General features: G+C 44.6%; 1 protein-coding gene and 1 long non-coding RNA gene across 2 annotated transcripts in view; both read right to left on the reverse strand.

The window, feature by feature from the left end:
- Window positions 1-15,316, reverse strand: part of ELOVL2 (ELOVL fatty acid elongase 2) — a 52,374-nt gene extending 37,058 nt beyond the window's left edge. The window contains exon 1 of the mRNA XM_084279864.1: window positions 15,273-15,316. Coding sequence (XP_084135990.1) covers window positions 15,273-15,275 — 3 coding nt within the window. The 5' untranslated portion in view covers window positions 15,276-15,316. The remainder of the gene's footprint in view (window positions 1-15,272) is intronic.
- Window positions 15,317-22,666: 7,350 nt separating this feature from the next.
- LOC311189169 lies at window positions 22,667-24,833 on the reverse strand. Its single transcript, XR_014617150.1, has 3 exons — window positions 24,753-24,833; window positions 24,299-24,368; window positions 22,667-23,163 (listed from the first exon to the last, which is right to left on the reverse strand). It is a non-coding gene; the product is annotated as an uncharacterized lncRNA (long non-coding RNA).
- Window positions 24,834-25,132: the final 299 nt, after the last annotated feature.

Below are 25,132 nucleotides of genomic sequence, written 5' to 3' on the forward strand. Positions count from 1 at the left end.
TTGCTTTGTAGTCCTGCTCAAGGATGCACATGCTCATTCCACACATAGGAATAAGGGACAAGATGGAGAAATATTTGCTTTATGGCTTCCATCAGGAGCTAAATCAGGCTGAAGCACCAACAAAGTTAAAGGTAAGTAAGCCCTAAGAGGCAAAACAATATTCCATGAAAAATATTGTAAGTAATGGAGCTATGTCAGGCATCAGTCCTTTAGTTCTCCGGACTATCAACCTGCTAGGAGTCATAGAAAATACTAGTTTCACACACAAAATAAGTTAAGCCTTATTTCACTAGCCATAGTACTGTCATATTGTACGTATATCACTGTGAGATAAACTGTTCCTAAAAAATTAACCAGCTATTTCGTTTTTTTAAGTATGAGAAAAAGGAATTTGGGAGGTTTTCCGCAGTACAAATTCATGGGATAATATGAAAGCGATTTAAGAAGCAATTAATATTTATTTGATTTCCAAAAATCTATTTATAACTTCAGCACTTGAATCCATTCAGCCCATTACACTTTAAAAAATTGTTTTATCTTGTAAAAGACCAAGTGGCTATGTTGTCTCCAAGATGAAAACCTCCCTTTCTAGAATCACTGCTTGCAGGATTTTCCTTCTACAATTTCCAAACTTTTTTATTTTCCTCTGCTCCTTATAATCGTATTAAGTAATTGCTAAATAAAATATGGCAATGGCAGCACTCAAAATAGAACGCTCCTGGCCTTAAAAGCAGAGCAGAAAGGAAAGGTGGCTGCTGTGGCCCACTTTGCAGTACGTGGCAGTCGTGTGCACTCCCAAGAACCGCATCTTTATAAACCCTCCTCCTGCTTGTTATCAGAATTTCAACATGAAACTGTCACCGAAGCAGATCAGCACAATCCTTTTAAAAGTAATCCTCCTCAATTCTACCTGCTACACAAGGGAACATCAGCTTAACTTGTAATTAAAGAAGATTTCTCTTGGGAGGCCTCAGATGTGGCTTGTCAGTTCCCGAGAAAACGGTAGCAATTATTGACCTCATTTTTCCTTTGCTCTAACAATCAGATTTAAAATGATAGTATGACCTTAGATGGAGCATAATTCCCATCAGTGACGATGTAACAAGACTGTATGACTGCAAGGAAATAAACAAAAAGGAAATAAGACAAAAATGGAAGGGTCGATAAAAGTTCTGCCTCCTTCAAATACCTTAAGTGAATAAATCACTTTCTCGGGCAAAGCAGTAATCCTTGGGAACTGGCATGAATGAGTGAAAGTTTCCTTTGGAGCAAAGAACCCAAATGAGTGAGTTTGTTTTTTTGAGAAGTTAATTTCTTAATGGGCTGTTGAGCTCTTCTTGACTTTACGAGGTGTTGGGAAGACAGATCAGTACCAGAATTAATTTTATATCAGCAACACTTTAACACACACACTTACAAATGACTAGACTTGTTGTCTAACCAAGCTATGTAAAGAAGCAGCAGTGCAAGGCCTCCCATTATATAAGAGCAAGGCAACCAACTCCACTTTGACAAGCATGGGAAAGTAATTCTGCCAGAGCAAGGGAAGGTAATAACCTTTTTAAGGCTTTGGATTTACCAGGTAATTTGGTTTTGGAACAGAATATTCCCCAAAGATGTGCTGGGTACACAGCATCTGCTCAACGTGTGCCGTGTATACAACACCACAGTTGGATTTGTTCAGCAAAAAGCTTGCAACCTAAATTTAGACCTGTACAGCAAACAAACAAGGTGAGGGCAGGGAGCAGGTGAGGTGTCAGAGGGGAATTACAGCAGGGAGTTTACAAGGCAGCTCGGTTTCCTCAGCGTGCCACCTCTCGATAATGCTGTTTTCCTTGCTATTTGCAGTCAGGCTTTGCTGCTGCTGAGAACCTGGGTCTGTAAGTTAGTATAGTGCATGCAGAGCTTTGTTTTGTACTTAGTGTATGTGTTGGGTGCTCTTCTGGAGAAAGCAACGGAGACAAACACAACATATCCTCTTCTAGTGCTGTGAAAAAAAACCCCCTAATGTTGTACTGTAACAAACTTCAGGATCTGAGGCGAATAGAAGATCTGAAGCCTCTGCACAGGATCTCATGGCTTGTTGGACAATGAACCCTAAAAAAAACCCAACCCTTAACCCCAAACACAAGAGCCCTGGTTTTCCCACAAGCCTGGCAGCGCGGCAAGACAAAGGGCACTCTATGCCGCAGAATTAGGTTTCTTGGTTGCCGTCCCAGATGTCTGCAACGTAACACTGTGTCCCCACCGTGGGGATTAATGTGCAAGGGACTGCCGGCCCCTCCTGTTACCGGCAGGGAGGATCAAAAAGGATTTTCTAAAATGTGTTCCCTGACCAGGGCTCTCCCCGGCTGAAAGGTTTTGCTCCAGTGTCTTAAACAGCTCCTACTAGTGCTGTCCTACTTGGGAAAGGCGGGGGCAGGGGCAGGACAGGGTTAGGAGTGTTTGAAAACCCATGTGGGTAGTGTTTCTAGTTCTTCTGGGCTGACAGAAAAGTAGGTCTGTGGGGTTCTCTCTTTAAAATACAATAAATTAAACATACCCTAAGGCTTTCTTTTATATTTTTTCTCCATTTTACTGTTTGATGGACAGTTGTCAGCAGCCTTTCGGCAAGCTGTAACTCAGAAACTTAACTTGCAAAATATTAACTAGTTAATTCCTTAATTAAGACCTCTTCCTGCAATGCTAATTCCCTTTATAGACATGCTTTTGCTACAGACAACAGTGGCAGAAGGTTGAATATGGCCTGTGAAGCATGTAACAAAAAGAGATTCTGACAGCTGTTAGCAAACTGACAGCTACATACGTATATGTAACTAATGCCTGCTCCCAAACCAATAACCAAGTCATCTAGTCAGCATGTAGGGCGTAAAAAATAAGCTTATAATGTATATAATGCTAAAGGTGCTGTGCATGAGAAGAATGATTGAAATGCAGTGCAATTTGTTTGCATCCCTTAAATGCATACTGTATTTAAAATGAACATATTATGAATTTACGAAGTTCACTACTGCTAACTTCGTGCTCCTAAAGTATTTTAAAATTGCTGTAGCTGCTGAATGTGTAGAGAAGAGCTGGGGTCTTCCTGAGTAAAAGAAGTTATGCAAAGCTCATGTAAGATGCTGTGCAGGACAGGGACCCTCAGCAAAGGGATGCTGCTGTGTGACTGGGAGTGGTGATCTCATCCCCTGGCACAGCTGGAACAAGAGCAGGCAGATGTTCACATCCTTGTCTGGCTTTTGTAGTAACTTCTTTAGTATAAATTCGCAGACCAAACTCCTTCTGTCCTGCATTTTTACTGAGACAAACTACTATGTGCTTGCTTGTAAAAACTTACGTGCTTTAGAGGTTAAAGTCAGGCTTCTACTGTCACAGTAAAACTAGAGTTGTGTTTAAAAAGGTGAATATTATTACTGACCTCTGTAAAGTCAGAAAACCCAGAAAGGACCAAAATGGGATTAAAACCCACAAAAAAAAGTATCTGTAATAATGCCAACGCATTTGCTTTTTTCCCCAAACCCCCTACGGAATGTCTTCTTCAATCCTCATGTAAACCTGCTGCAATGAATCCTGCCCAGTTGTATTCCTGTCACTAGGACCCACTCGTATTTTGATTTCTCTTCTAAACATGGAATGAAGGAACCTGGCAAAGTATCTGAGTGCTGCAAGTTAAGGTGCTTGAGCGTTTATTTGCCTTGCTCCCCACTCAGACACTGGTAATGTGGGTCGTGCTGTAGCCTGCTTTAGCCACAGCCTTAAGAGTAATAGCGTTCAGTTTACGCTTTTGTTCTTGTTACGGTCTGGGTGAAGGAAACCAGACTTATTTGTGCTTATTTGCCCTCAAGAGAAACGAGTTGTTTCTGTTTCACAGTCATTTGCTAGGCCATTTCTTGCTTGGTTTCTGCCCAAGCGCACAGACCCTTTCCTGAACTGTTTATAGGGATGTAAGTGGAAAAAGGGGAAGGGAAGAGAATGGAAGAGGAGGAGGGGTTTGTAGCATGCTGCTGTGGATTAGAGAGTCCAGATCCAAGCCTCTGAGGTTTCAGCCTTAATCTTCCAACCCATGCAAAGCCTTTCAATTTCACTTTGAGGTCATTGCCCACCTACAAAACAGTCTGACTGCTGTGAGAGGGATGCAGGTACAAAACTCAGTCCAGCAAGCTTTTCAATTAGGCATAATTTGCTCTGGGAAAGAAACCTGCAGGCTTAGCTCACATTTGCAGTTTATAAAATCTAAAATCTGAATCTAAATTTAAATAAGATATTTCAAACTTAGGAGTTTTAATAAAGGTTTATCTGTTAACTTATTGGGTTTGTGTTAAATTTCACTTAGAAGTAATGACTGATTTAAAGAAGAAAAGTAAAACCTGAAAAAAATCTAAAGGATGAGCATGATGGCATCTGATATTATGGAAATAATCTGATATTATGGAAATAAAGCACAACTAGGGGATGTTTAGTGCTGTGGTGGGTGCACTGGTCTTGCAACACCATATTTTGCATTTTTTTGGTCACGTCCAGCATTAGCAGACTGGTTTTCTCAGTGGAGGCTTTTCACACAGCTTTCTTCATCAGGTGGGGACATCATCTGATAGGATCAACGTAAGCTGACCTGTAAAGTCAAGTGTCATCAATGCTGGGAATTTCCATGTGACATCACTTGCCCATGAGAACGCTGCACCGCAGTGACTGTCACACCTGTGACAGGAGTGATTTAATAATTAATTGATTCTTGGAGCAAACAGACATTGGAAAGATAGAGATCATGTGGAAAAATACTGTTTCCCTCCGTGGTTAGGTATCAGTGAGGTTCAGCACTGCCCTGTAGCGGGCAGATAGTTGACAAGAGGAAAACAGAGTTGCTGGCAAGGTCAGCTTGAACTGCCTGAGACCTGATAGACATCACAGGCACCGATCAGGTACCTCTTTCCAGAAAACAAATATCCTTATGAGCTCAAGTTTCTAACAAGTGAAGCGGATGCTCTGGGTCTCTTTAGTTCTGCTACTGTTTTGATGGAGGAGAAGCATTGCTTCTTGCTTTGCATTAAATGTGTGTTGTTTGGAATAACTATTTGAAAAGACGACAATTTCTTACAAGTAAATCCTTGTTTTATAGGATAAGTTAGATGTAGCATTGATGGCACCTGAAAGATGCTTTAAGTATCACTACAGATATCCTGAAAGACAGATACATATCCTTAAAAAAAAAAGGGGGGGGGGGAGAGAAAATTAACTACTAATTAGCAGGCACAGAATAATTATTTGCCAACAAAAGTGGCAAATGGTGAAATTAGTTATCAAACATCATAGAGAATTAAAGGCATTGCAGGGGGAAAAAAAAGTAGTAAAAAGAGACTTTCCCCTGGAAAAGTGACTACAGCAAGAACTGTACATCTCTGTTTAAGTCTCTGCGGCCCACAAATGTGTGATGAGGGAGCAAATGTGTGATACTTGTGAGAGTTAAGTAAGCAAGTAAAATGAGAGAATTTCAAGTATTACTGGTTTTGAAGACAATCTATCTATTTAACATTATTTCTTTAAGGAATACGCTAAGAAAGAAACCAGGAGGGGATGTCTGAAGATGTGCTTTGGTACTTTTCCAGGCTAGATATAAGCACTGTGGTTATTTGAAGGCTCTAATTGAATCAAATGCTTGCTTCATTCTGACTATTCACATTTCTCCCTTATAATTTAAACTCCATTACCTGCATCATTAACCTGAAGATCTGATCACCTGAATGTTAAGCAAAGTATATCCTAGACTGGCCTACTGAATCAAGTGCAAGATCATTGCAGGTAACAAATTCTCAAACCTCTTCTAATTCCAGATCAATGAATGAAGTACCTGAGGTGTTTAATGACGTTGCTTTGCTTTCTGCAAGTCAGATGCCCGTGTTACAACAACTACTTTGTTATTTCACTCAGTGTTGTTAATTTACACGGCATCATTATTTCAACAATATTGTATCCTCTTCACTTAAATAACCACCTTATGGCATGCAATGAGAACTACCAACAATTATGTTTGCATCAGTGTCTCATCAATGCCATTTATATTTGGAAGAGGAGCACTGAGTGGCGGTGGGCTACCTTGTAAAATAAAAGAGCATATGGACCCCCAAATTTTGCTGAAGACTAGATGACTGGTATGGGTTTCTTGTTTACAGCTGATCAGGATGTTCCTTGCGCTACTGAGTGCTCAGGAGATGTTAAGTGAGAGACTGTAGCATGAATACAAAGTTTCAGCAAGACCTAAGGTTTAATGAGCCAGAATTTTGAAATACATTCCTTTAAACTCTGGAAAAGACACCCAGAGGCAAAATGGGATAGTGCTGTGTTGCTTCCCTTCTACAGCTGTCCTCGTGACATTGTTCTCTGGCTTGGCTCTCAACTTTGCACCTTTCCATCAGGATGCTTTCTGGTCTAAATTCTGTCATCTCTCAAAGGTGTCTGGCAAACAGAAGGAAATGGCTTCAGGCTTGATGAAAAAGAAATTATTTTGTGAATAAAATTGTATTAAATGTAGCCCCAAGTGGATATTTCAGCGAAATAAAAATAATAAATGTAAAAGGGGAAAAGAGTTGTGCTTTTCCCTCCAGGGTAGGCCACGTGGGCTATTTTTGAGTTTTTCTTTTAGTTATTGTAAGCAAAATAGCTCTAGTGTCATCTTGTATCTATCAAGGTTTTTTGCAGACACTATTAAAATGCAGGCTTACAAGGTGTCCAGCAGCGGAAGAAATAACTACATTAAAACCAAAAGGTTTTGAATATCGCCTTTCACTGAAATGGAGAGCTACTGCTATTTTGCAGAGGACTAAAGCTAAGTGCTACCTTCACTATTTCCTTGAACAGATTGCCTTTTTTGAGCCTGTTGTATTTTTGCGTGCCGGGGTTCTGGTGGAGGAGGGGGGCTGCAGGGGTGGCTTCTACAAGAAGCAGCCAGAAGGTCTCTGCAGGCCCCACAGAGCAACCACCAGCCTGCTCAAGGCCGGAGTCGTTGCTGACCAAGGCCAAGCCCATCAGCGATGGTCACAGAGCCTCTGGGAATCGCATTTAAGAGGAAAAAACCTGCAAGCAGCTGCTTTTTGCCACCAGGGAAGGGAGTGAGAAGATGTAAGGAGCTGTGCAGGCACAAAGGTCAGTGAAGGGGGTGTGAGGAGGTGCCTCAGGTGCCAGAGAGAAAGATTCCCCTGCAGCCTGTGGTGAAACCCATGGTGGAGCCGGTGTCCCCCCACAGCCCATGGAAAAGGCCAAGACCCCACCTGCAGCCCGTGGAGAGGCCCCACGCTGCAGCAGATGGAGACATATGGAAGATGCTGTGGTGTGTGTTGGAGCAAGCCTCTGCCAGCACTTGCAGCCCATGGAGAGAGACCCAGTGATGAGAGAGAGACCCGTGCTGGAGCAGGTTTGCTGGGGGGGTGCTCATGACTCCGTGGGGGACCAGGCTGGAGCAGTCTGGGCCTGAGAGACATACTATGATTCTACGACTGTGCTCCATAGAAGTGACCCAGGCTGGGGCAGCTGGTGAAGAGCTGAAGCCCCATGGGAAAGGACTCATGTTGGAAAAATTTGTGGAGAACTGTCTCCTGTGGGTGGGACCTCACGCTGCAGCAGGGGAAGGGTGTGAGGGATGTACAGCCCCCCTCCCATCCTTCCCCCTGCCCTGGCTAAGAAGGAGAACAATTTGTGAGGAACTGACTGAAACCCCCATTCCCCCGTTATTTGCCCCTCCTCATGCCACAATGCAGGGGGGTGGAGGCAGGCGGGGGAGATAAGAAGGGGGAGAAATCATGACTAAAGTAAAGTCTGCTCCAAAGGGAGGGGGGGGGAGGTGCTTTAAGATCTGGTCGCACTTCTCATCTGACTCTGGTTTTGCTGGGTGTGTAGTGTCATAAATTAGTTTTCTTTCCTTTGTTCCATGTTGAGTCTGTTTTGCCCATGAAGCTAATTGCAAAGTGATCTCCCCCTGCCCTTATCCCAATGCCTAAGCCTCTCAATATATATTTTCTCCCCTGTCCAGGTGAAAAGGGGAGTGATAGAAAGCTTTGGTGGGCATCTGGCTTCCAGTCGGGGTCAAACTGCCACTGAGCAAAGTTTCGTATGTGTTTCAGCACCAAGAAATCACAAGCTGTATCTCAGCTTTTGAAAGAGAGCTTGAACATCCTGTGGTGCTTTTGACACGTCAGGGAAAGAAAAAAAAAAGTCTTAGGATATGTAACTAACCTTCTGCCAGAAGATAGAGCTCTGGAAATTGGAGAGAATGCCATAAAACTAGAGATTTGCAATACTTTGATTTATCTGGTTTTGGGGTTGGATTGATTCAGTGCTAACTTCTCATGGTTTAATCATCAAGCTTTCAGACAAAGCCAGTAAGTCCAGTACTTGAAGAGGCAAAATTCCCAAGGGTGCTTTTGGGGGTAGATAGAGTCTTCTAATACTTTTTTTTTCAATGGAAGGACCTGAGGAGATTTAGATTTCTTAAATGACTCGTGTAAAAGTAAGCTGTCTACTTTGATAACTGCTGTGATGATAACTGCTGAAATTGAAACCATCTGCATACTAACAGGTCAGAAGACATCTCTCATTTCTGATTTCAGAAGCAGTAGGAGGTGGGAAGAAGAAAGGAAACTATAAACACTTTGCAAATCTTACCAGATTTTTCTTATATGTTTGTTTTCTGATGCCTTTGATTTACATTTTTCTTCCACAGACTTGAAAAGATGAAGGTTTTGCCTGGCTTCATGCACAGCCTTCTGTCAGTATTAAGTTACATCTCAGAAACAAGTCTAGTCAAGGTAAGAAGCTACTCTTCAGTAAGAAGGGCTGACTTTACCGATTCGTTTTAAGCCACGAGTTTAAGTTCAGTTTCTGGTGTAACAGCAAAGTCATGCTGAAATGCTGCTCCAAGAGGGTACGTAATCCTAACAGCTGAGAGGACAGATGCAGCTGGTCCTATAAGTATTGCACAGGGTATTTTTTTAACACTAGACGAGTGTCTGAATTTGAGGAGGAAGGTAATTTTGAGTAGCCAGTCAGAAGTGCAGATCAATGAAACTGCTTAATACATAAGGAGGTTCGAATAGTAGATTGACAAGCATACAAATATGAAAACAGACTTTGTGGCTCCCCCCCCCCCCCCCAGAATTGCATGGACTATTGACCAACACTGAAAAAATTAAACTGTGTACATAAAAACTCCACTGTTTCACCACACATACCAACTTCTAGCAGACACAGAACTCGCACGACCTCACACCTGACCTTTTAAACTGCACTGGAAGTAGCTTGGCTGGCTGCAGCCAGCAATCAGAAAGCGGGTGTGGACGGTGTTATTCAGAACAGCTTTACCAAAAGATGTGCCAATTCCCTGACATGGAAATCACCCTCAACGACTTTGCCAACCATTTATTCCCTGCCAGTTTGAAGGCACTTTTCTTTTTGGAATGGTTTTATCCACGGGCACAGCAAAATGCAAGAAACTTTTTTTTTTTTTTTTTAACTTCAAGTTGGCTGTGAAAATGTGTGTGTAATACAGAGAAATAAATAGAATCTCATGTGTGTTTTCCAAAGTGCCACTCGAGAACACCAATCAACATTTGAAGAGGAAAAGATCTTGTTCTGTTAACTGGTCTTATTTTTTTCTTTCCACTTCTCTCTCAAATTGTTGAGGGCAAAACCCTGGATTTCAAATGCTAATTTACATTTTGGACTTCAATCATGATTAAGGAAGTCTGGGTGAGTAGAGGAAAGGAAATGACAGTTGATTTTCAAGTTAAATAAGGAAGGCACAGAGACTGTGGAAGTTCTTATGTCTCATCCTCCAAGAGACTTTTAAATTTGCCTCTTTTCAAACCTTAAATCAAGCTAATGAACTCCAAGGACACCTCTTCCTGAAAGCGTATGAAACCCCAATAATGGAGCACAGTCTGCTAGCACAGGGTCCACAAGCTAATTAGCTCCCCTCCTCTACTGATCCTGACAGTAGGTATCCTAGAGTTTAATCCACATAGAACTGGAATTTTAAAGCCTAAAACTCTTAAGCCCATTACACCATGGAAGCACCCAGACGGATGCCTTTTCTTCAAACAAAATGAAAATGCTAATGACTGTGCTGCATGGTAAGACCCTAATGGCATACCATGTCTGGAAACTGCTTCAGTTATTGTCACACATGGGACATAAAAACCACTGTAGACTTTTTTCTTGTGCATTTAAGTTACTGCCCCTCACCCCACTATTAGGCTGCTGTACCACATTGTATTTACTAGCTGCAATGTGGTAACTACTGACCAGCAAACTTTAAGGGAGCCTTTAAGAACCGGGGAAAGAATGGTTTTGTTGAACTCCCTTATGCTTGGGTTTAGGATATTTATTTAAAACTTGGCCACTCTATGGAAAAAGAGTGAATTTGGAAAAAAAAATCCATTTCTTGCTGTGCTTGGCTTTTGTATAATGACACAGAATATGAAGTCCTTCTTGTTTCATTTCCAAATCTGTCCTCCCTACAGGAAAAAAAATCAAAATGTCTCCCAACAGTGATGAAAGAAGTCTTAGGTTTTTATTCTCTAATCACACATCGTATAGCTCCTTCTGCCACGTGGAGCTTGATTTCCTTCAGTTTGTAACATCTGATACTTATTCTTTTATCGTGGCCAGTTTTGATTGAGGAAGTGCAATGCAGTTCAAAGTCAGTACCTGGAAGAACGTAATATTTTTGTAAAAATCACGCCGTTATTGCTAGATTGAGAACTTAGCAGGGTGCTTGCAGTATTAATGCCAATCTAATGATAATTATCGTATTCTTGATGATGTAGGACAAAGTGCTCCCTCTTAACTTCCTAGCTCTAAGCGTAACTGTCCCTCACAAACTAAAGTGGTTTTCACTGTGTTAACTTAGGTAAATAAAAAGCCCGAAGGAAGCCTTGAATATTCACTTTATTTCATACTAAACTCTACTTGACAGCTGCTCAGCAGTCCTGTGGGTAAAGATGCAGTCACTGGGATACCGTGGCCCATGTATTTAGCATATGATAAGGCAAGCCACAGGGGGTGTGCACAAATCATGGATTTATAAGCTCAGCTGTTGCCAAGCGCTTAGGAATTGGCTGATAAATCTGATATGCTTGAAGTCTGAACTATGGCACTTATAATGTACCAGTTACAGTCTCACAAGATGATGCTTCTCCGTTGCAGATGGGGAAATCCTTCTTGTGCCCTTCCACCAGTGCCTCACAAGGCAGAGTCATCCCAACAGCCTTCTGACTCCAAACAACCAGTGGTATGCTTAGTTTCATCCTCCTAATTTCATTACCAGTCAGGCTGCACTTGTGACATGTTATGCTATCGTTGAATATGGACTTCAGATTCCATTTGTTTCTAAATGCCTGTTTGTGCCTTGACTTCTAAATCAGTTTTTCAGGTAGCAATTAACAAAATCGCTCATAGAGTGTGGCATGAAAACACCAGGCAAAAATCCTCCCTGGTGGGTTCTGTTGATTTATGCTTGAGGCTGGCTTAAGTCAGGGGATAAACCAGACCTTTACTTTTGCCTTAATCCAGAGTGTTACTAATACCTAAAGAAAAATACTGCTGAAGATTTTGGTTTTGCACCACCCCAACTTTTGAGTCAGAAATTCCATTATAAAGTGATTAACTTTTTTATTTAATAAATTCAAGAGATGCTAATTAACTAAATGAATGTAAAACCAAGTGCCTGATGAACAGGAATCTGTTTCTTTTCATGGTTTAGACTGCTTGTAATGAAGATACGGTTATCAGTCTTGAAGAATCAGAGGATCTTCTTTGAGATGAAAGGAATCAACTCAAAGACCGGCCTGCAGGTTTTTATAAGCAGGTGTCTATAGCACCATGCAAATGTAACACTGGACTCTTACTTCAGGTCCTGGATGTGGTTTTTTATTTGAATCAGTCCCTTGTCACTGCATCATCTGCAAATAGCTTCAGAGCATCTTCCTGGGTTTCCATGGAAGTACTTTTGTCCCTTTGTCTGTTCTAGGTGCAGTTTCAGAGCATATTTTCTCAGCTGTAGTTCTGTGTCAGCAGGCACAGCCCTGGCTTGCTGCCTTGGTTCTGGATGGGGCAGGGCTGCCGAAGTCTCCCACCTCTTTGCTCTGATGGAGCTGGAGTGATCTTGTTGGCAACGGGTGCTGTAGCAATGGCTCCTGAGCCGGTCAAGGGTTTGTGCTGAATTGAACAGAACATGATCTCTTCCAGTTTGGTGTGTCAGTGTTCAGGGGCTGGAACATTATCTTTGCAATGAGGTGCCCAGGGCAGTTAACAAATACTAATGGACAAGGAGGCAGGGTTTTATTGTGGGTGCTGCCAACAGAGAAGAGAAATTTGTTGTGGCTGAGGGCCCTTTCTGTATGACCTGCAATCGGTGTATGCCCGTGTCAGTCACCGTACCGCGATATGGCGGTGCTAAGAAGAGTGCGGTCTCTGTCTTCATTGATTTCAGATTACACTGATTATCAAAGTAGCTTTGGGAAGTTAAAAAATATTCTAGCTCCTGTCTATATAACCCCTCTGCAACTGGAGTACTGCAAAGGTACGGATACTTGAACCTATTTAACACAGCGTCGCACCATCCTCGTGATTCTGCTTACCGTAGTGTTACCTGGCCTCTTTGTAAGCATTAGTCATTGCTGTGCATTGTGCAAGGTTATGTGCTCTCTCACTCTGTAAAAGTGGGATTTGACCCCACGGAAAATACACTGACAAATCAAAATTTATAATCGGTTTAAAGTTCAAGGGTGCAGCCAAATCCTGAGCCAGTGTAATTTGACCTAGATCCTCCGGAGTAAGTGGAGCTGCAGGGAACTGCAGAAGCAGAAGAATCGTCTCACTGTCGTTGCCCTCATGTGGTGGGGATGTCGAGGAGGTGCTTAAAGCCTGGGGAAGGCTGTGGTTTGCTGCTTCAGCAAAATGAAGTTTCAAAATGGGGATGGGGGAGGGGGGAAGATGGGGGGGAAGTTTCCTTATGCTGCTTTCTGCAAATAATAGTGATAGAATGCCCAAGATGCTGAGGAAACTGTCTCAGTGGAGTTGAAGGGACACTAGGTTCATGCACCTGCTCATTCATATGCCACTAGAGAAGGGAGTGCTAAAATACAGTTCTCACTACTTAGGCCAAAAAGCTATGTCTGTCATTCATTTTCTCCTAGTACCTTTGGTAGTATCCTCCCCAGTCTGTGTGTTCCCCTGCACCCAAGCTCCAGGCTTATCTAGACGTTGACGTGCTGTAACTTTTAACCCTGCATTTGCATCATTGCAACAGTTTTTATCAAAAGTTCACGTTTTAGATTCAGTAGCTAATGTTCCAAGGACATTATTTCAAATTTTTAGAGCCAAAGCAACCTTCAGCCTTTATACTGCTTCAAGGATTTTCCCAAATTGGCCATTATCACCTCAGTATGCCTGTGTGTATGGGTAACAACGCTTGGGAAATCTCAGCAACTTTCCAACACTAAGATTATTGGAGAAACAGAAGAGAAATATTTCCTAATAGAAACCCATGAGTAGCTCTGGTGATTTCTAGATATTGCTGCCAGCTCTTTCAAGAATAGTTTCAAGGTTAATCAAGCAGATCTAAGAACCAGAAATAACAGGTTAAGGGTAGGTCTCAGCTATCAATTCCAGTAGTATCAAGTTGCCAGCATGTATGTGACAAAATAATTTTTCCTTGACTTGCACCAGTACAACTGACTTCATCTCGCTCCTGGAAGGACTCAGAATTAACTATTTTAACTGGTTTGGGCTATTGCAACTTTCTTTCCAGCTGACTAACCATTTCTGGGCACCTGGATGTGAGCTGTACCAGTTACTGATAGATAACATGCGTTACCTTCCGCGACAGCAGGTGTCTTTAAGTGCCTTGACTGCATCATAAGGAAAACATTATCAATGGCTGGTTACTAACTCGGGCTTTGTGCAGCTCTGGTAATTGAGCCATAAATTATGTTCCATCCTATGTGATAAGAAACAGGAATTCAATAACTTAGTGGAAAGCTCGCTGTCTAGGATCGCTGAAATTAAACTGTTGCACCATTTCTAGGTTCTTTCAATGGCTTTTTTTCATTACCATCCAAAGTCTGAGATGATGGACTAAATAGGAAAAACAGATCCAGACTGACAGCAGATGGATACAGGAGTGTCAGGAAGAAGTCTCAAGTTAATTCAGGGAAAGACTATTTGAATATTTTCAGTGTCTGAATCGCCTCAGCAGGGAGGAGCTCCAAATCGATTTTTATTCATGAAAGGCAGAATTTACTACATATGATGCAAAGGCATTTAAAAAAAAAATAGCAGTTGAATCATAGAAAAGAGAAACTAGGTTCTGTTAATCATGTCCCAAGCTTCTGATACAAGAAGCTTGGACAAGTCACTCAGCCCCACTGTACCACAGACTTTAACGCTCCGAACTACCTGTGTGAATACTGTCCTTCTCTGTCAGGTCAGCGACATGCTCAGAGCGTTGCTGTTTATAAACAGGGTGAGCTCCTTTGGGGGAGTTACTATGACTGCAAAGAGGCGATGCGCTTTGGGGGGGAAACCGTGCCACTCGTTTTAACAGGTGACCGCATCCTTCTGCTTAAACTCTCTCAAATGCTGAACTGGAATCTGAAACTCTATTGTTCATTCATTACATGGAAAAAAGAGGAAGCGTTCCACTACAGTCTGCGTGGCTGGCACAGGCGCTTCTATTAACGTACCGCCGGGGATAATCTGTTTATGTAACGTGCTCAAGTGCACCTCGAAATAGAGGGGTGAGGGGGTGGGGGGAATGCACCTGCTTGGAGCGGGGAAGAGCTCCAGGCTTGCCCCGGGGCCGCACCTCGCTTGCTCCCTTCCTCCGCTCCCCCGTCCCCGCACGCCCCTCGCCTCCCCGCCGCAGCGGGCTCCCTCCCGTCCCTCCGCCGCCGCTTGAACCCCCCACGGGTGCCTCGTGGGTGGGAGAGGGCGCAGCTGAGGGTATGCACACCCCACCCAAGCCCCCCCGAAAAGCACACCCCAAATCAGACCCGTAGGAGCTGTGGGGGTAGCGGTGCCTGACAGGGAGGAGGCAGGGCAGCGGGGCCCCGCTGGCAGCCCCGGAGAAGCGGGTGACAGGGGGGCAAGAAGAGCAGCGGCGGGAGCGTTTTGCCGTCAGCCCCGGGGAGTGGGAAAGGTGGGGTGGGGGTGCAGGGTTGCGACCGAGCCGGGGAGGAGGGCAGGATCCCCGATGGCGACCGGGGGGGGGGGGACACACTCACCATGGCGGCGGTGCGGCGGCGAGGCGCTGTCCAGGGTATCGGCCGGCTCGGCTCGGCTCGGCTCTGCTCTGCCGGCGCTGCCCGCCGCGCCCGCGCTATAAGGCGCCGCCTCCTCCCCAGCTCCGCCGCGCCCGCCCCCGCCGGCGGCCGCAGGGCGGGAAAGGCCGGCTGCCGGCGGCATCGCTCGGGTGCGCCAGGGTCCTCCGGGTCCCCGCCGCGCCCCGGGACGCGGTAGGAGAGCAGAGAGGAGCGGGAGGCGGTGGTGAGCGGCCGTAGGGAGGTGGGAACGCGATAGCTGAGCGGGGCGGGGGGGAGGTTAATGCTGCTCCACCGCCGCCCTGGGCGTCGCTGCGGGTAGCGGCACCGGCCTTTGACAAAACCATTGGGGAGATTCCGTTCAGAGTGCTCTCCGTTGACAGGCCGGTTCGGGAGCAGGCAGGGGCACTGGCTGGTTGCTGCAGGCCTGGTGCATTTAATGGAGGGTTTGGTCCAATAACCCAGCACTCGTATTTGCAGTTGAAGTTCTCTGACCCGAAATCCTGAATCCTCCCTGCGCCATGCCAAAGTGAGATCAGTGTCACCCGACCACCTAACTGTGGCATCTCCCTGGAGATCTGCCTGTTAGGCAGGAATTGATAAGCAAGTGTTTATTTAGGTTGGATAGGAAAGAGGCAAAAACCACGGTGACCTGGAGCTAATGACCTCATCGCAACTCTGCCTGGGATATAAAACAGAGAAAGGCTGGGGAAGAGGAGAGGGTCGGTGATTGGTGGAACAAGCACAAAATTTCATGCCTTCAAAACTGGTTTTTGTTCTAAATGGTAACAGAGCTTTGTATCTCTCATGAAATATTTATTTAAATGATCAAAGGTTATTGAAAAGGTCCTGCTTCTTCTCCCCAGACCAGAATTGAAAGGGTGGAAAGGGGATTGCATGTATAAACTGATAAATTCTGGCCGTTCGGAGTTTTGCTGACCAGTGCCTTTCCCCATTTCAGTGGCACAAGCTATGGAAATAATCAGTGGGGACTACATGTGGTGCAGGACAGGTGAAATCTTCACAAACTAAAGCATACTTGATGTATAGATTGACTGTATTTATTCAAAATGTAGCACTGATGTTCTAAACTTTGAGACTTCCTGGTGTGCTCTTCCTCCACGTACTACTTACTCCTCCCCTCGTTTCTCTTGGAGCCAGATGCAGAGAGACACATGGAAGGCTGTGAGAATGGCCACATTCCCAGGGCTGCCAGCCTGCCCGGAAATTGATACTGCCAGAAATTTCACGTGAAAGTGTGTCCTCATGTAACTCCTAGCCCACTTTTACAGACACAGACTTGTTTGCTTGAACTTCCAAATTCCAGTGTGTTAGTCTACACTGCTGTAATTCCTGAGGTTGACCTGCCAGCCTTGCCTCTGATGCATCTTTTTTGATAGGCTACTAGTTTAATTCTTACCATGTTCCTATGAACCTTCTTGACATATTGAAGATAAACCCTTTTTTATATCCACTCTGTCCCCAGAGAAGTTGTTCCCTAAGCAGAAAATTGTCCTTTTTTGCCCAAGAGATCACTCCTTAGGTGCTGTAGAGCAAGGAGCAGTTTGGACGCTGACTGACAGAGCATCGTGGTAGCATCTCAGTGCATTGCAATGCTGCAACCTCATAACTTCCATTCCAATTTCTTTACAGTCCAAACAGGCTGGAGTTAGTGTCCCAAGCCACATACAGTCTGTGGTAACACAAACCATTTTTTTTCTATTCTTGCTTTTCTTTGTCTAAAGCAGAAAGGAAATAAATGTTCAAATTTGGCAAAGAGCAAACATTTCTAATTTCTTGAGTTCCTTGTGCCTGACACATCATATTAATATCAATTATTGTAGTTTCCTTGTGCAGCAGACATTTCATTTTTTTTTATCAAAGCAATAATGTCTCCAATGAAGCCACACATAGGAAGCAAATAGGATTCTGGTGGCATCTAAAAGAAGCTGTAATAGTATTATGGATATTTTTAACACCTATCTAATGACCTGAATTTGGAGATTTAAGAGCTGTGTCAGGATCTCATGGTTTAACCTGGCAGGCAGCTAAATCAACCACGCAGCTGTTTGCTGCTGTTCCCCTGCCAGTGGGATGGGGGCAAGAATAGAAAAAAAAAAAGGTAAAACACACACATGGGTAGTGATAAAGACCACTTAATAGGACAGAAAAGGATTATAATAATAATAACAATAATATTATTATTAATAATAACAACAATAAAACCTCAAACAATTGATGAACAGCACAATTTCTCACCACCCAAAGCTGCTGCTCAGCTACTTCCTGAGCTGTGCTACCTCCTGGCCAACCCTCCCAGTTATATAAGTAGCATGACATCATAAGGTATGTGATATCCCTTTGGCCAGTTTGGGTCAGTTGTCTTGGCTGAGTCCCCTCCCAGCTTCTTACGCACATACCCACTACCACCACCTTCTTGTTGGCAGGGCAGTATGAGGAGCTGAAAAGCCCTTGACTGCTTGACAACAACTGAAAACATGGATGTGTTATCAACATGATTCTCATCCTAAATCTGAAGCATAGCACTATACCTATTGTTAGGAAGAATATTAACTCTATCTCAGCTGAAGCCAGGGCACAGGATTTGGCTCCATCTGTTTTGGATAGAGGGTGATGCCACACATGTAGGTGGATCCCAAGCATTGAGCGCATCAGACCTCTGCCAGGCATGTTAGTTTTCAGTGGTCACTCAATAGCATGTTGTGCTATGAGGAAAAGGCAGATAGGTAAGTCAACATGTGGACAAGTGGAATTGTTTCATTCCAGCTGAAATTCCTTGGAAACAAGGGAGTAAGTGGAGGCAATTAAAAGAGGACTTCAATCTGAGGCGACGCAGTGACCCAACAGATGCTGTTCCTGGTGAAATACACAGGGAGTTAGCTTTAGTCCTGGAGGTGTAGGGCTGTTGTGGGTTAGATGCCATCACAAGCTACCTAATTTGCAGAATCACTGAATGGTTGAGATTGGCAGAGATCTCTAGAGGTCATCTGGTCCAACCTACCTGCTCAAGCAGGGCCACCTACAGCTGGTGTCTCAGGGCTGCGTCCAGTCGGGTTTTGAGTATCTATCTTAGGAAAAGTGGCTTTGAGTTGCAATGACTTTGGACCTGCCAGGTCTCACTGCACTGGGTTTGCAGCTCAGCAGGAAACAGGGTAGACAAGGTACCACTGATCAGCCAACTATTGGCAAGTCTCAACTCCTGCTAAGTTGCAGTCAGTAGAGTGAAGTTTTTGTTTTGGGAAAGAAACATGAAATGAGCCAAGTGTCCCTTGCCAGTCACTGCTCTTGATCCCAATCTCCTCCAAAACTTGGAATTTAAACTCGGGACCTGCCTGTTTCACAAAATTGTCCTGTGAGCAGCATCTGTCCTACTCATTGGCGATATTTCTCTTCTTTTCCTGAGCAGCTAGCTTAGATGAAAGAGGTTCTTTTTCTCCTGTTAATCTGTTCTTTTTCTAATTTTACTGGCGCAAGACAGTGGTTATATACCTAAAGACCTTGGCTCTGCTAGTGACACCCTGGGGAGCTGCAAGGTCAATGTGACAGTTCTGTAAGCTCTCAGTGAGTGCTTAAGGACTGCCAGTAATAAAACTGCACTGAAGCAAAATTCTTTTTGTTTTGAAGAGAAAAGAAATGACATTTTGGTTTTGAAGATAAAATTCTTTTGGTTTTGAAATGATAGCTGGTGTAGGGTGCCTGTACATCTGAAGCTAAAACTGATGTTAAATTGCCAGCTGCGAGCAGGTACAATAAAAACTCAGCCAGGAGAAACTTAGGCTGGAGGAAGCACTGAGCAATTGATCGGTTGTGCAGTTTTTGTAATAAATATTATGTTTTAGCACCCCCTTTTGGAACAAAGTCATACTGCCCGCGGTTACCCAAAGGCTTCGCTGAAGCTGGAAAGCAGTTTGCATGTCCAGGAGCAGTCTGTGGCTGCAGGCCCAGTTGTGTAATCGATAAATGTAGATAAATTGAATTATTTCCTCCTTCTTACGCTTATCATTTCTATATATGAATAGTCTGCATTGTTCATTTAAGTCAGCCGAGAACTAGGGAAAGATTGTTGGCTCCGAACCGAAATCCGAAGCTGGGTTGTTACAAAAGGCAGTGGTTAGATGCCCTGTTCCTCACTGCCCCTCTCCTCTGGGGATCCCAGTGCTGTAAACGTGCTGCGACTTGTGGATGGACCCTATTTATCATCATGAATAATGTTGAGTCTGCAAAGAAGAGAGGGGTGGGGGGAAGTGCTTTAAGATCTGGTTTTACTTCTCATTATCTGACTCTGTTTTCTGTGTGTGTAGTGTAATAAATTAGATGCTTTTTGTTTTCGTTTTATTCCGTGTTGAATCTTTTTTGCCCGTGATGCTGATTGAGGAACGATCTCTCCCTGTCCTTATCTCAACTCCTAAGCCTCCAGTATATACTTTCTCCCCTGTCCAGCTGAAAAGGGGAGTGATAGAGTGGCTTTGGTGGGCATCTGACCTCCAGCCAGCATTAAACCGCCACATGAATATGCACAGGGATCATATATATGTGATTAAGTATACATGATACCATCCAAGGCAGTATATAAGGAAATAAAGATTAAAAGATAAGATTTATTAAAGTAAATATAAAAATATTAAAGCAATAGAAACAGGTAGCAATTAAGATTTCTCCTGTTATCCTGTACAGGTAGAGTACCTATTAATCAATATATTTTCAGCTTGGAAAAACCTGATTTTAATTATTAAATGTCCCTTTCTCTAGCTCACCCCCCAAACTTGCTGTAGAAGACCATCAGGTCAGTTAAGCATGATTTCCCATTCATAAATTCTATGTTGACTACTCACAATCATCTTCTTGATGTTCAGGTCTTGGAGATGATTTCCAGGAAGATTCTCTCCATAACCTTTTCAGGGACTGAGGTCCAGCTCACTGGCTTCTAGTTCTCCAAATCTTCTTTCTTGCCTTTATTGAAGGTAGGAGTGATGCTTGGTCTCATCTGGTCTTGAGGAACCTCTTTGTCACCACTGTGTTTCAAAGATAATTGAGAGTGGCCTGGAGTGATACAGACAGCTCCCTCAGCACCCATGGACACAAACTCTCAGGCCCCATGGACTTGAGTATTTCCATTTTGTTTAAGTACTTCCTAACCTGGTCCTCCTCCGCTGAGAGTATGCCTTCCTTGCTCCAGACTCTCTTTGGTCTTGGTGGCCTAAGACTGCTCAAGGCCAGTATGGATGAGCTACTGAAGTTGTCCTCAGGACAGATAAGAAGTGAGTAGAAAAGGCTTTCTGGCATAGTGGCCTCCTTAAATAGGAGGTAGAAGTTCAAACCTCATGTGTATAGGCAAGGAGGTAACTGTGGGTGGCTCTAAACAAGCCATGAGATGAAAGAGGAAACACTCCTCCAACATTTTGGGTGAATGCAAATTTTTTCATTTCATTTTTCCTAACATATGAAATGAAGTCTTTTATTTGGGCCACTTGGCATACACTGTGTCAGTTGAAACATATATACAGACTTCCATCTGAATGAAAAAACCCACCTGAACATAATAGGTATAATATTATATATTATATAATAATATGTAAGGCTTTTCTTCAGACCAAAGTGAAATTATACAAACACATAGACATCCATCCTGCTAGATATAATTCCGTGTGATAATGTGCCAGAAATCTGTACCAATGCCAGTGACGATGCATTTAGGATAAGTGAGCCACAATGTGGGTATTGTTATTTTTCAAAAGCCTGGGAAACCACTCAAAAGGAAAACAGATTACTGCTGGTCAAATGAGGCTTTGTTTATACAAACCTAAACTTGTCCTATCCAGTTCCTTATGTATATATGTGCAAGATGGAGTTACAGAATTCCATACAGCTCACCCACTGACAATGCCATTATGGCTGGATGGGGCTTTGGGCAATCTGGCCTAGTGGAGGGTGTCCCTGCCCATGGCAGGGGTTTGGATCTAGATGGTCTTTGATGTCCCTTGCAACCCAAACCAGTCTGTGATTCTCTCATCTTGCAGCTCACATATACCTATTATGTTCTCTCATCTTGTGCTCACTGCACAATATCAACATTCTACATTTAATACTTTTTCCTGCGATGCTCAACACCCGAGTACACATTGAGATGTGTTTTCGGGTGGAGGAAAGAGGATGGTCAGGTCATCAAGCAACAAGGGACCTGCAGCACGAGACCGGTGACCCAGCATCTAGCAGATCTTCTGCCAAACAGTGACCAGATCCCAGGTTGACTCAAAGTGGCAGGATTTGACATACTTCTGGAGAGCAGCAAGTCCAATCAGGGCTGCAAGTCACAGACCTGAAGACTAGTAACAGAGGAGGGATGCAGATGCTGAGGGCCTAAGCCGTATTTTGGGGGTGTGAGTCCCAACTAACCAGTTGTTTCACAGCAGCCAGTTAACTAGTGTTTGTGTTTGCATAGCCAGACATAGTGAGGGATGTTATTATCTCTCGTTCTCCAGGGAGAGGACTGAGGCAGGAATATAGGTTCAAAGTATCAGCTGATTTTGGATGTGCCCCTTCTGCCCTCTTTTTCAGCCAGTGTATGGGGAAAATCTCATGTTTCCCTTACATTTGATTTCTTTGTAGCACAGCTTTTGCCTATGTCAGGTGCAGCTGTAAGTGCTCAGCACTTTGACAAATCCTCACTCAGTTGCCCTGAGGCAGGCAGCAGAAGGAAGAATAAAATCACCGACTAGATGTAGAAAAAATATTTAAATCATCTCCCTGTAACCACATGGAAATTATATCAGCTGTGTATACTAGTCTGGAAAAGGGATTTAACAAGATTATCTTTTCTCTTTTTCCAGGCCCTTGCATCATTCATGGCCTCCTGTTTGTTTATTATCATCCACACCATGCATTGATGAAGCAGGAGTATTGCCAAAGGCTCTTTTTGTAAATAAGGCTTATTAAAATGAGTATGCACAAGAACAGCAAGTTAAAATAATCCAGACAGTTTTATTTCTATGGTGTCCTAATTTTTTTAATCCTTCCCTTGGCATGTACAATATCTTTGAAGGCATCTGGCAACTGTACCAACTATTGTAACCAAAGCAATGTATAGGAGCTTGACTGCCTACTGCTTGTACCTGAGAATCTAACCATGTAGTGATAGTCCATGAAGTGGTGGTCCCTGGCTGAGGCCAGACACCCTCCAAAGCTGCTCTGTTACTCCCCTTTTCAGCTGGACAGGGGAGAAAATACATATTGAGAGGCTCAGGAGCTGAGATAAGGACAGGGAGAGATCGTTCTGCAGTCAGTGTCACGGGCAAAACAGACTCAACACAGAATAAAAAGGAAAAAAAAAAAAGCATCTAATTTATTACACTTCACTACACACCCATGGCAGACTCCATGAACTTCTCCAACATGAGTCCTTTCCCACTGGACTTCAGCTTCTCACCAACTACCCCTGTGTGGGTCAGTTCCATGGGGTGCAGTCCCTCAGGCCCAGACTGCTCCAGTCTGGACCCCCCAGAGTCACAAACCCGTTCCCCCCACCCCCAGCAAAACTGCTCCAGCATGGATCACTCTTTCCACTGGCTGCAGGTCCTGCCAGGAGTTTGCTCCAATGTAGGTCAGTGTATTCCATGTGTCTCCACCCACTCCAGGGTGGGGCCTCTCCAAGGGCTGCAGGTGGGGTCTCTGCTCCCCATCATCTTCCATGGGCTGCGGGGGGACACCCGCTCCAGCATGGGTTTCTCCACAGGCTGCAGGGTAATCTCTCTCTCTCTGGTGCCTGGGGCATCTCCTCCCCTCCTTCCTCACTGACCTTGGTGCCTGCACAGCTCCTTACATCTTCTCACTCCCTTCCCTGGTGGCAAAATGCAGCTGTTTGCGCTTTTTTCCTCCTAAGTGTGATTCCTAGAGGCTCTGTGACCATCACTTGATCGATATTTACTCTCTGGGACCTGCAGAGAGCTTCTGGCTGCTTCTTGCAGAAGCCACACCTGCAGCCCCATTTCACCAGAACCCAGCCATGCAAAACTACAGCAATGGATCATATGCTTTTATCACTCCAAAATGACTTCATGCCAAGATAATTCTTTCTTCAGTTAGGAATGCTGGGTACTTGTTCTGCAATACTTGGGGTTGTGATGCAAATTAATAAACTGCTGTTAGCCAAAAATTTTGTAACCATAAGATGACATATATATTTTAATAGCCCTCAAATGTGACAGCTACTTTACAGGAAAAGTGAAGATCCAATACCCAGAGAATTTACTCTTAACTGTAGCTGGTCAGTAAAAGATCGGAGAAACAGAACAGTGTAGCTGGGAGGAAGCTTAAATATTTTTCAGAAGTTCTTATGGTAGTAACTGTTACTGTTTTGCTGTGTCTTTGCAATACAGGAGAAATGTTTAAGTGGGTGCAACAACTGCTTAGGCTAGAATTGAGGTGACAGTTAAAGATCGGGAGATGTATCAAAGTTATTGAGAAATAGTAGAAAACATGTTTCAAATTAGCAATACTTGCAAAAGACATGCTGAGTGGGTTAGGCAGAGTGTTAAGCAGGGCTGGGACTGTGGGAGAGAAGGCTAGGGATGGAAAGAGAGAACTGGTTTGATTGGTGAAGTGACAGCAAACTTAAGGATGTGAATGGGGGATTGCATGCACAGGTAATTTTGGCTTTAAAACATCTTGTAAGGCACAGGCAAGTAGCATGCTCAATGAGCAGGAAAACCAGGAGTTCTCAGCCTCACTTGAAAGGGGAGATTTAAAAATAATCCACAGAAGAAATGCAAAGTGGATTCACTTTCTCTTATGTCTCTCTGCAACGGTGACATCTCCGTGGGCAGCTGGGCTCCGTTCGTAGTGGATTTAAATGCACATTTCCAGTAATTTTAGAAACATTAACCAGTGTCTCTCTCACACTAAAGGAAAGTGATGACTTTATTGCAGTGCCAAAGGCAAAGTCCATGTCAGAATCTTGATTATCTCACACTTACCTCACGCTTCCTGGAAGCCAGTATTTCCTCAGATTTCTCTTAAGTGGGTAAGACCAGCTTTGATGTATCACTAGAATGTCAACAGAGGGCAAGAGGTCATGTGGAATCTGAACCACCCTGGGGTGGCACCGGTGTAAAAGCACCGCCCTGGCTACGGCCTGGCAGCCCCTCTGTCCCCTTATCCATCAGACTGGGGCGGAGGCGGGGGGAAGCAAGGGCAGCAGTGCTGTGCGGGGGAAAGAGGAACCAGACATGAGGCTGCCCCATCCCTACCCAAGCCGAGTCACTGAGCTGAGCCCCTGCACGGGGAGCAACCCGTCCCACAGACCTTCTGCTCCGCGCAAGGCTTCGGCCGCGCCTGCGTTGTACCCCACGGGCCGCCCCCCTCTTCGCCCCTCTGCCTCGCACAGCCGTTACAGGCCGCGGCCTCTGGGCGGGCACCCGCCCAGCTCACCCAGCCTCCGGCCCTGCTTGTCACCGCGGATACGCCGTTCGCCGCGACGGCCGGACCCGCTTCAGAGCAGCTGCGGCCCCGCCGCCCCTCAGCCTGCCCCGGGGCGCTGGGGCAACAGCTGCTCCAGCCGCCGGGCGGCGCAGGGCACGCCGGGACTTGTTGTCACCGTTGGGCGGGTGCCCGCCCGCTCCAGCCGCCCGGGGAGGGAGGAGAACTACAACTCCCAGCGCCCCCTGTTCGCGTCACCGCGACGCGCTGCAGGGCCCGCCCCGTGCCTGTGCCGCCGCTCCTCACGCCGCGCTGTTAAGCGGCGGGAGGAGATGGGGCTGCGGCCGTCTCCGGCTCAGCTCGAGTCTTCCCGGCTGCCATAGCCCTCTAGG

Source organism: Gallinula chloropus (genome assembly GCF_964237585.1).
Source record: "Gallinula chloropus genome assembly, chromosome: 2".
Lineage (NCBI taxonomy): Eukaryota > Metazoa > Chordata > Aves > Gruiformes > Rallidae > Gallinula > Gallinula chloropus.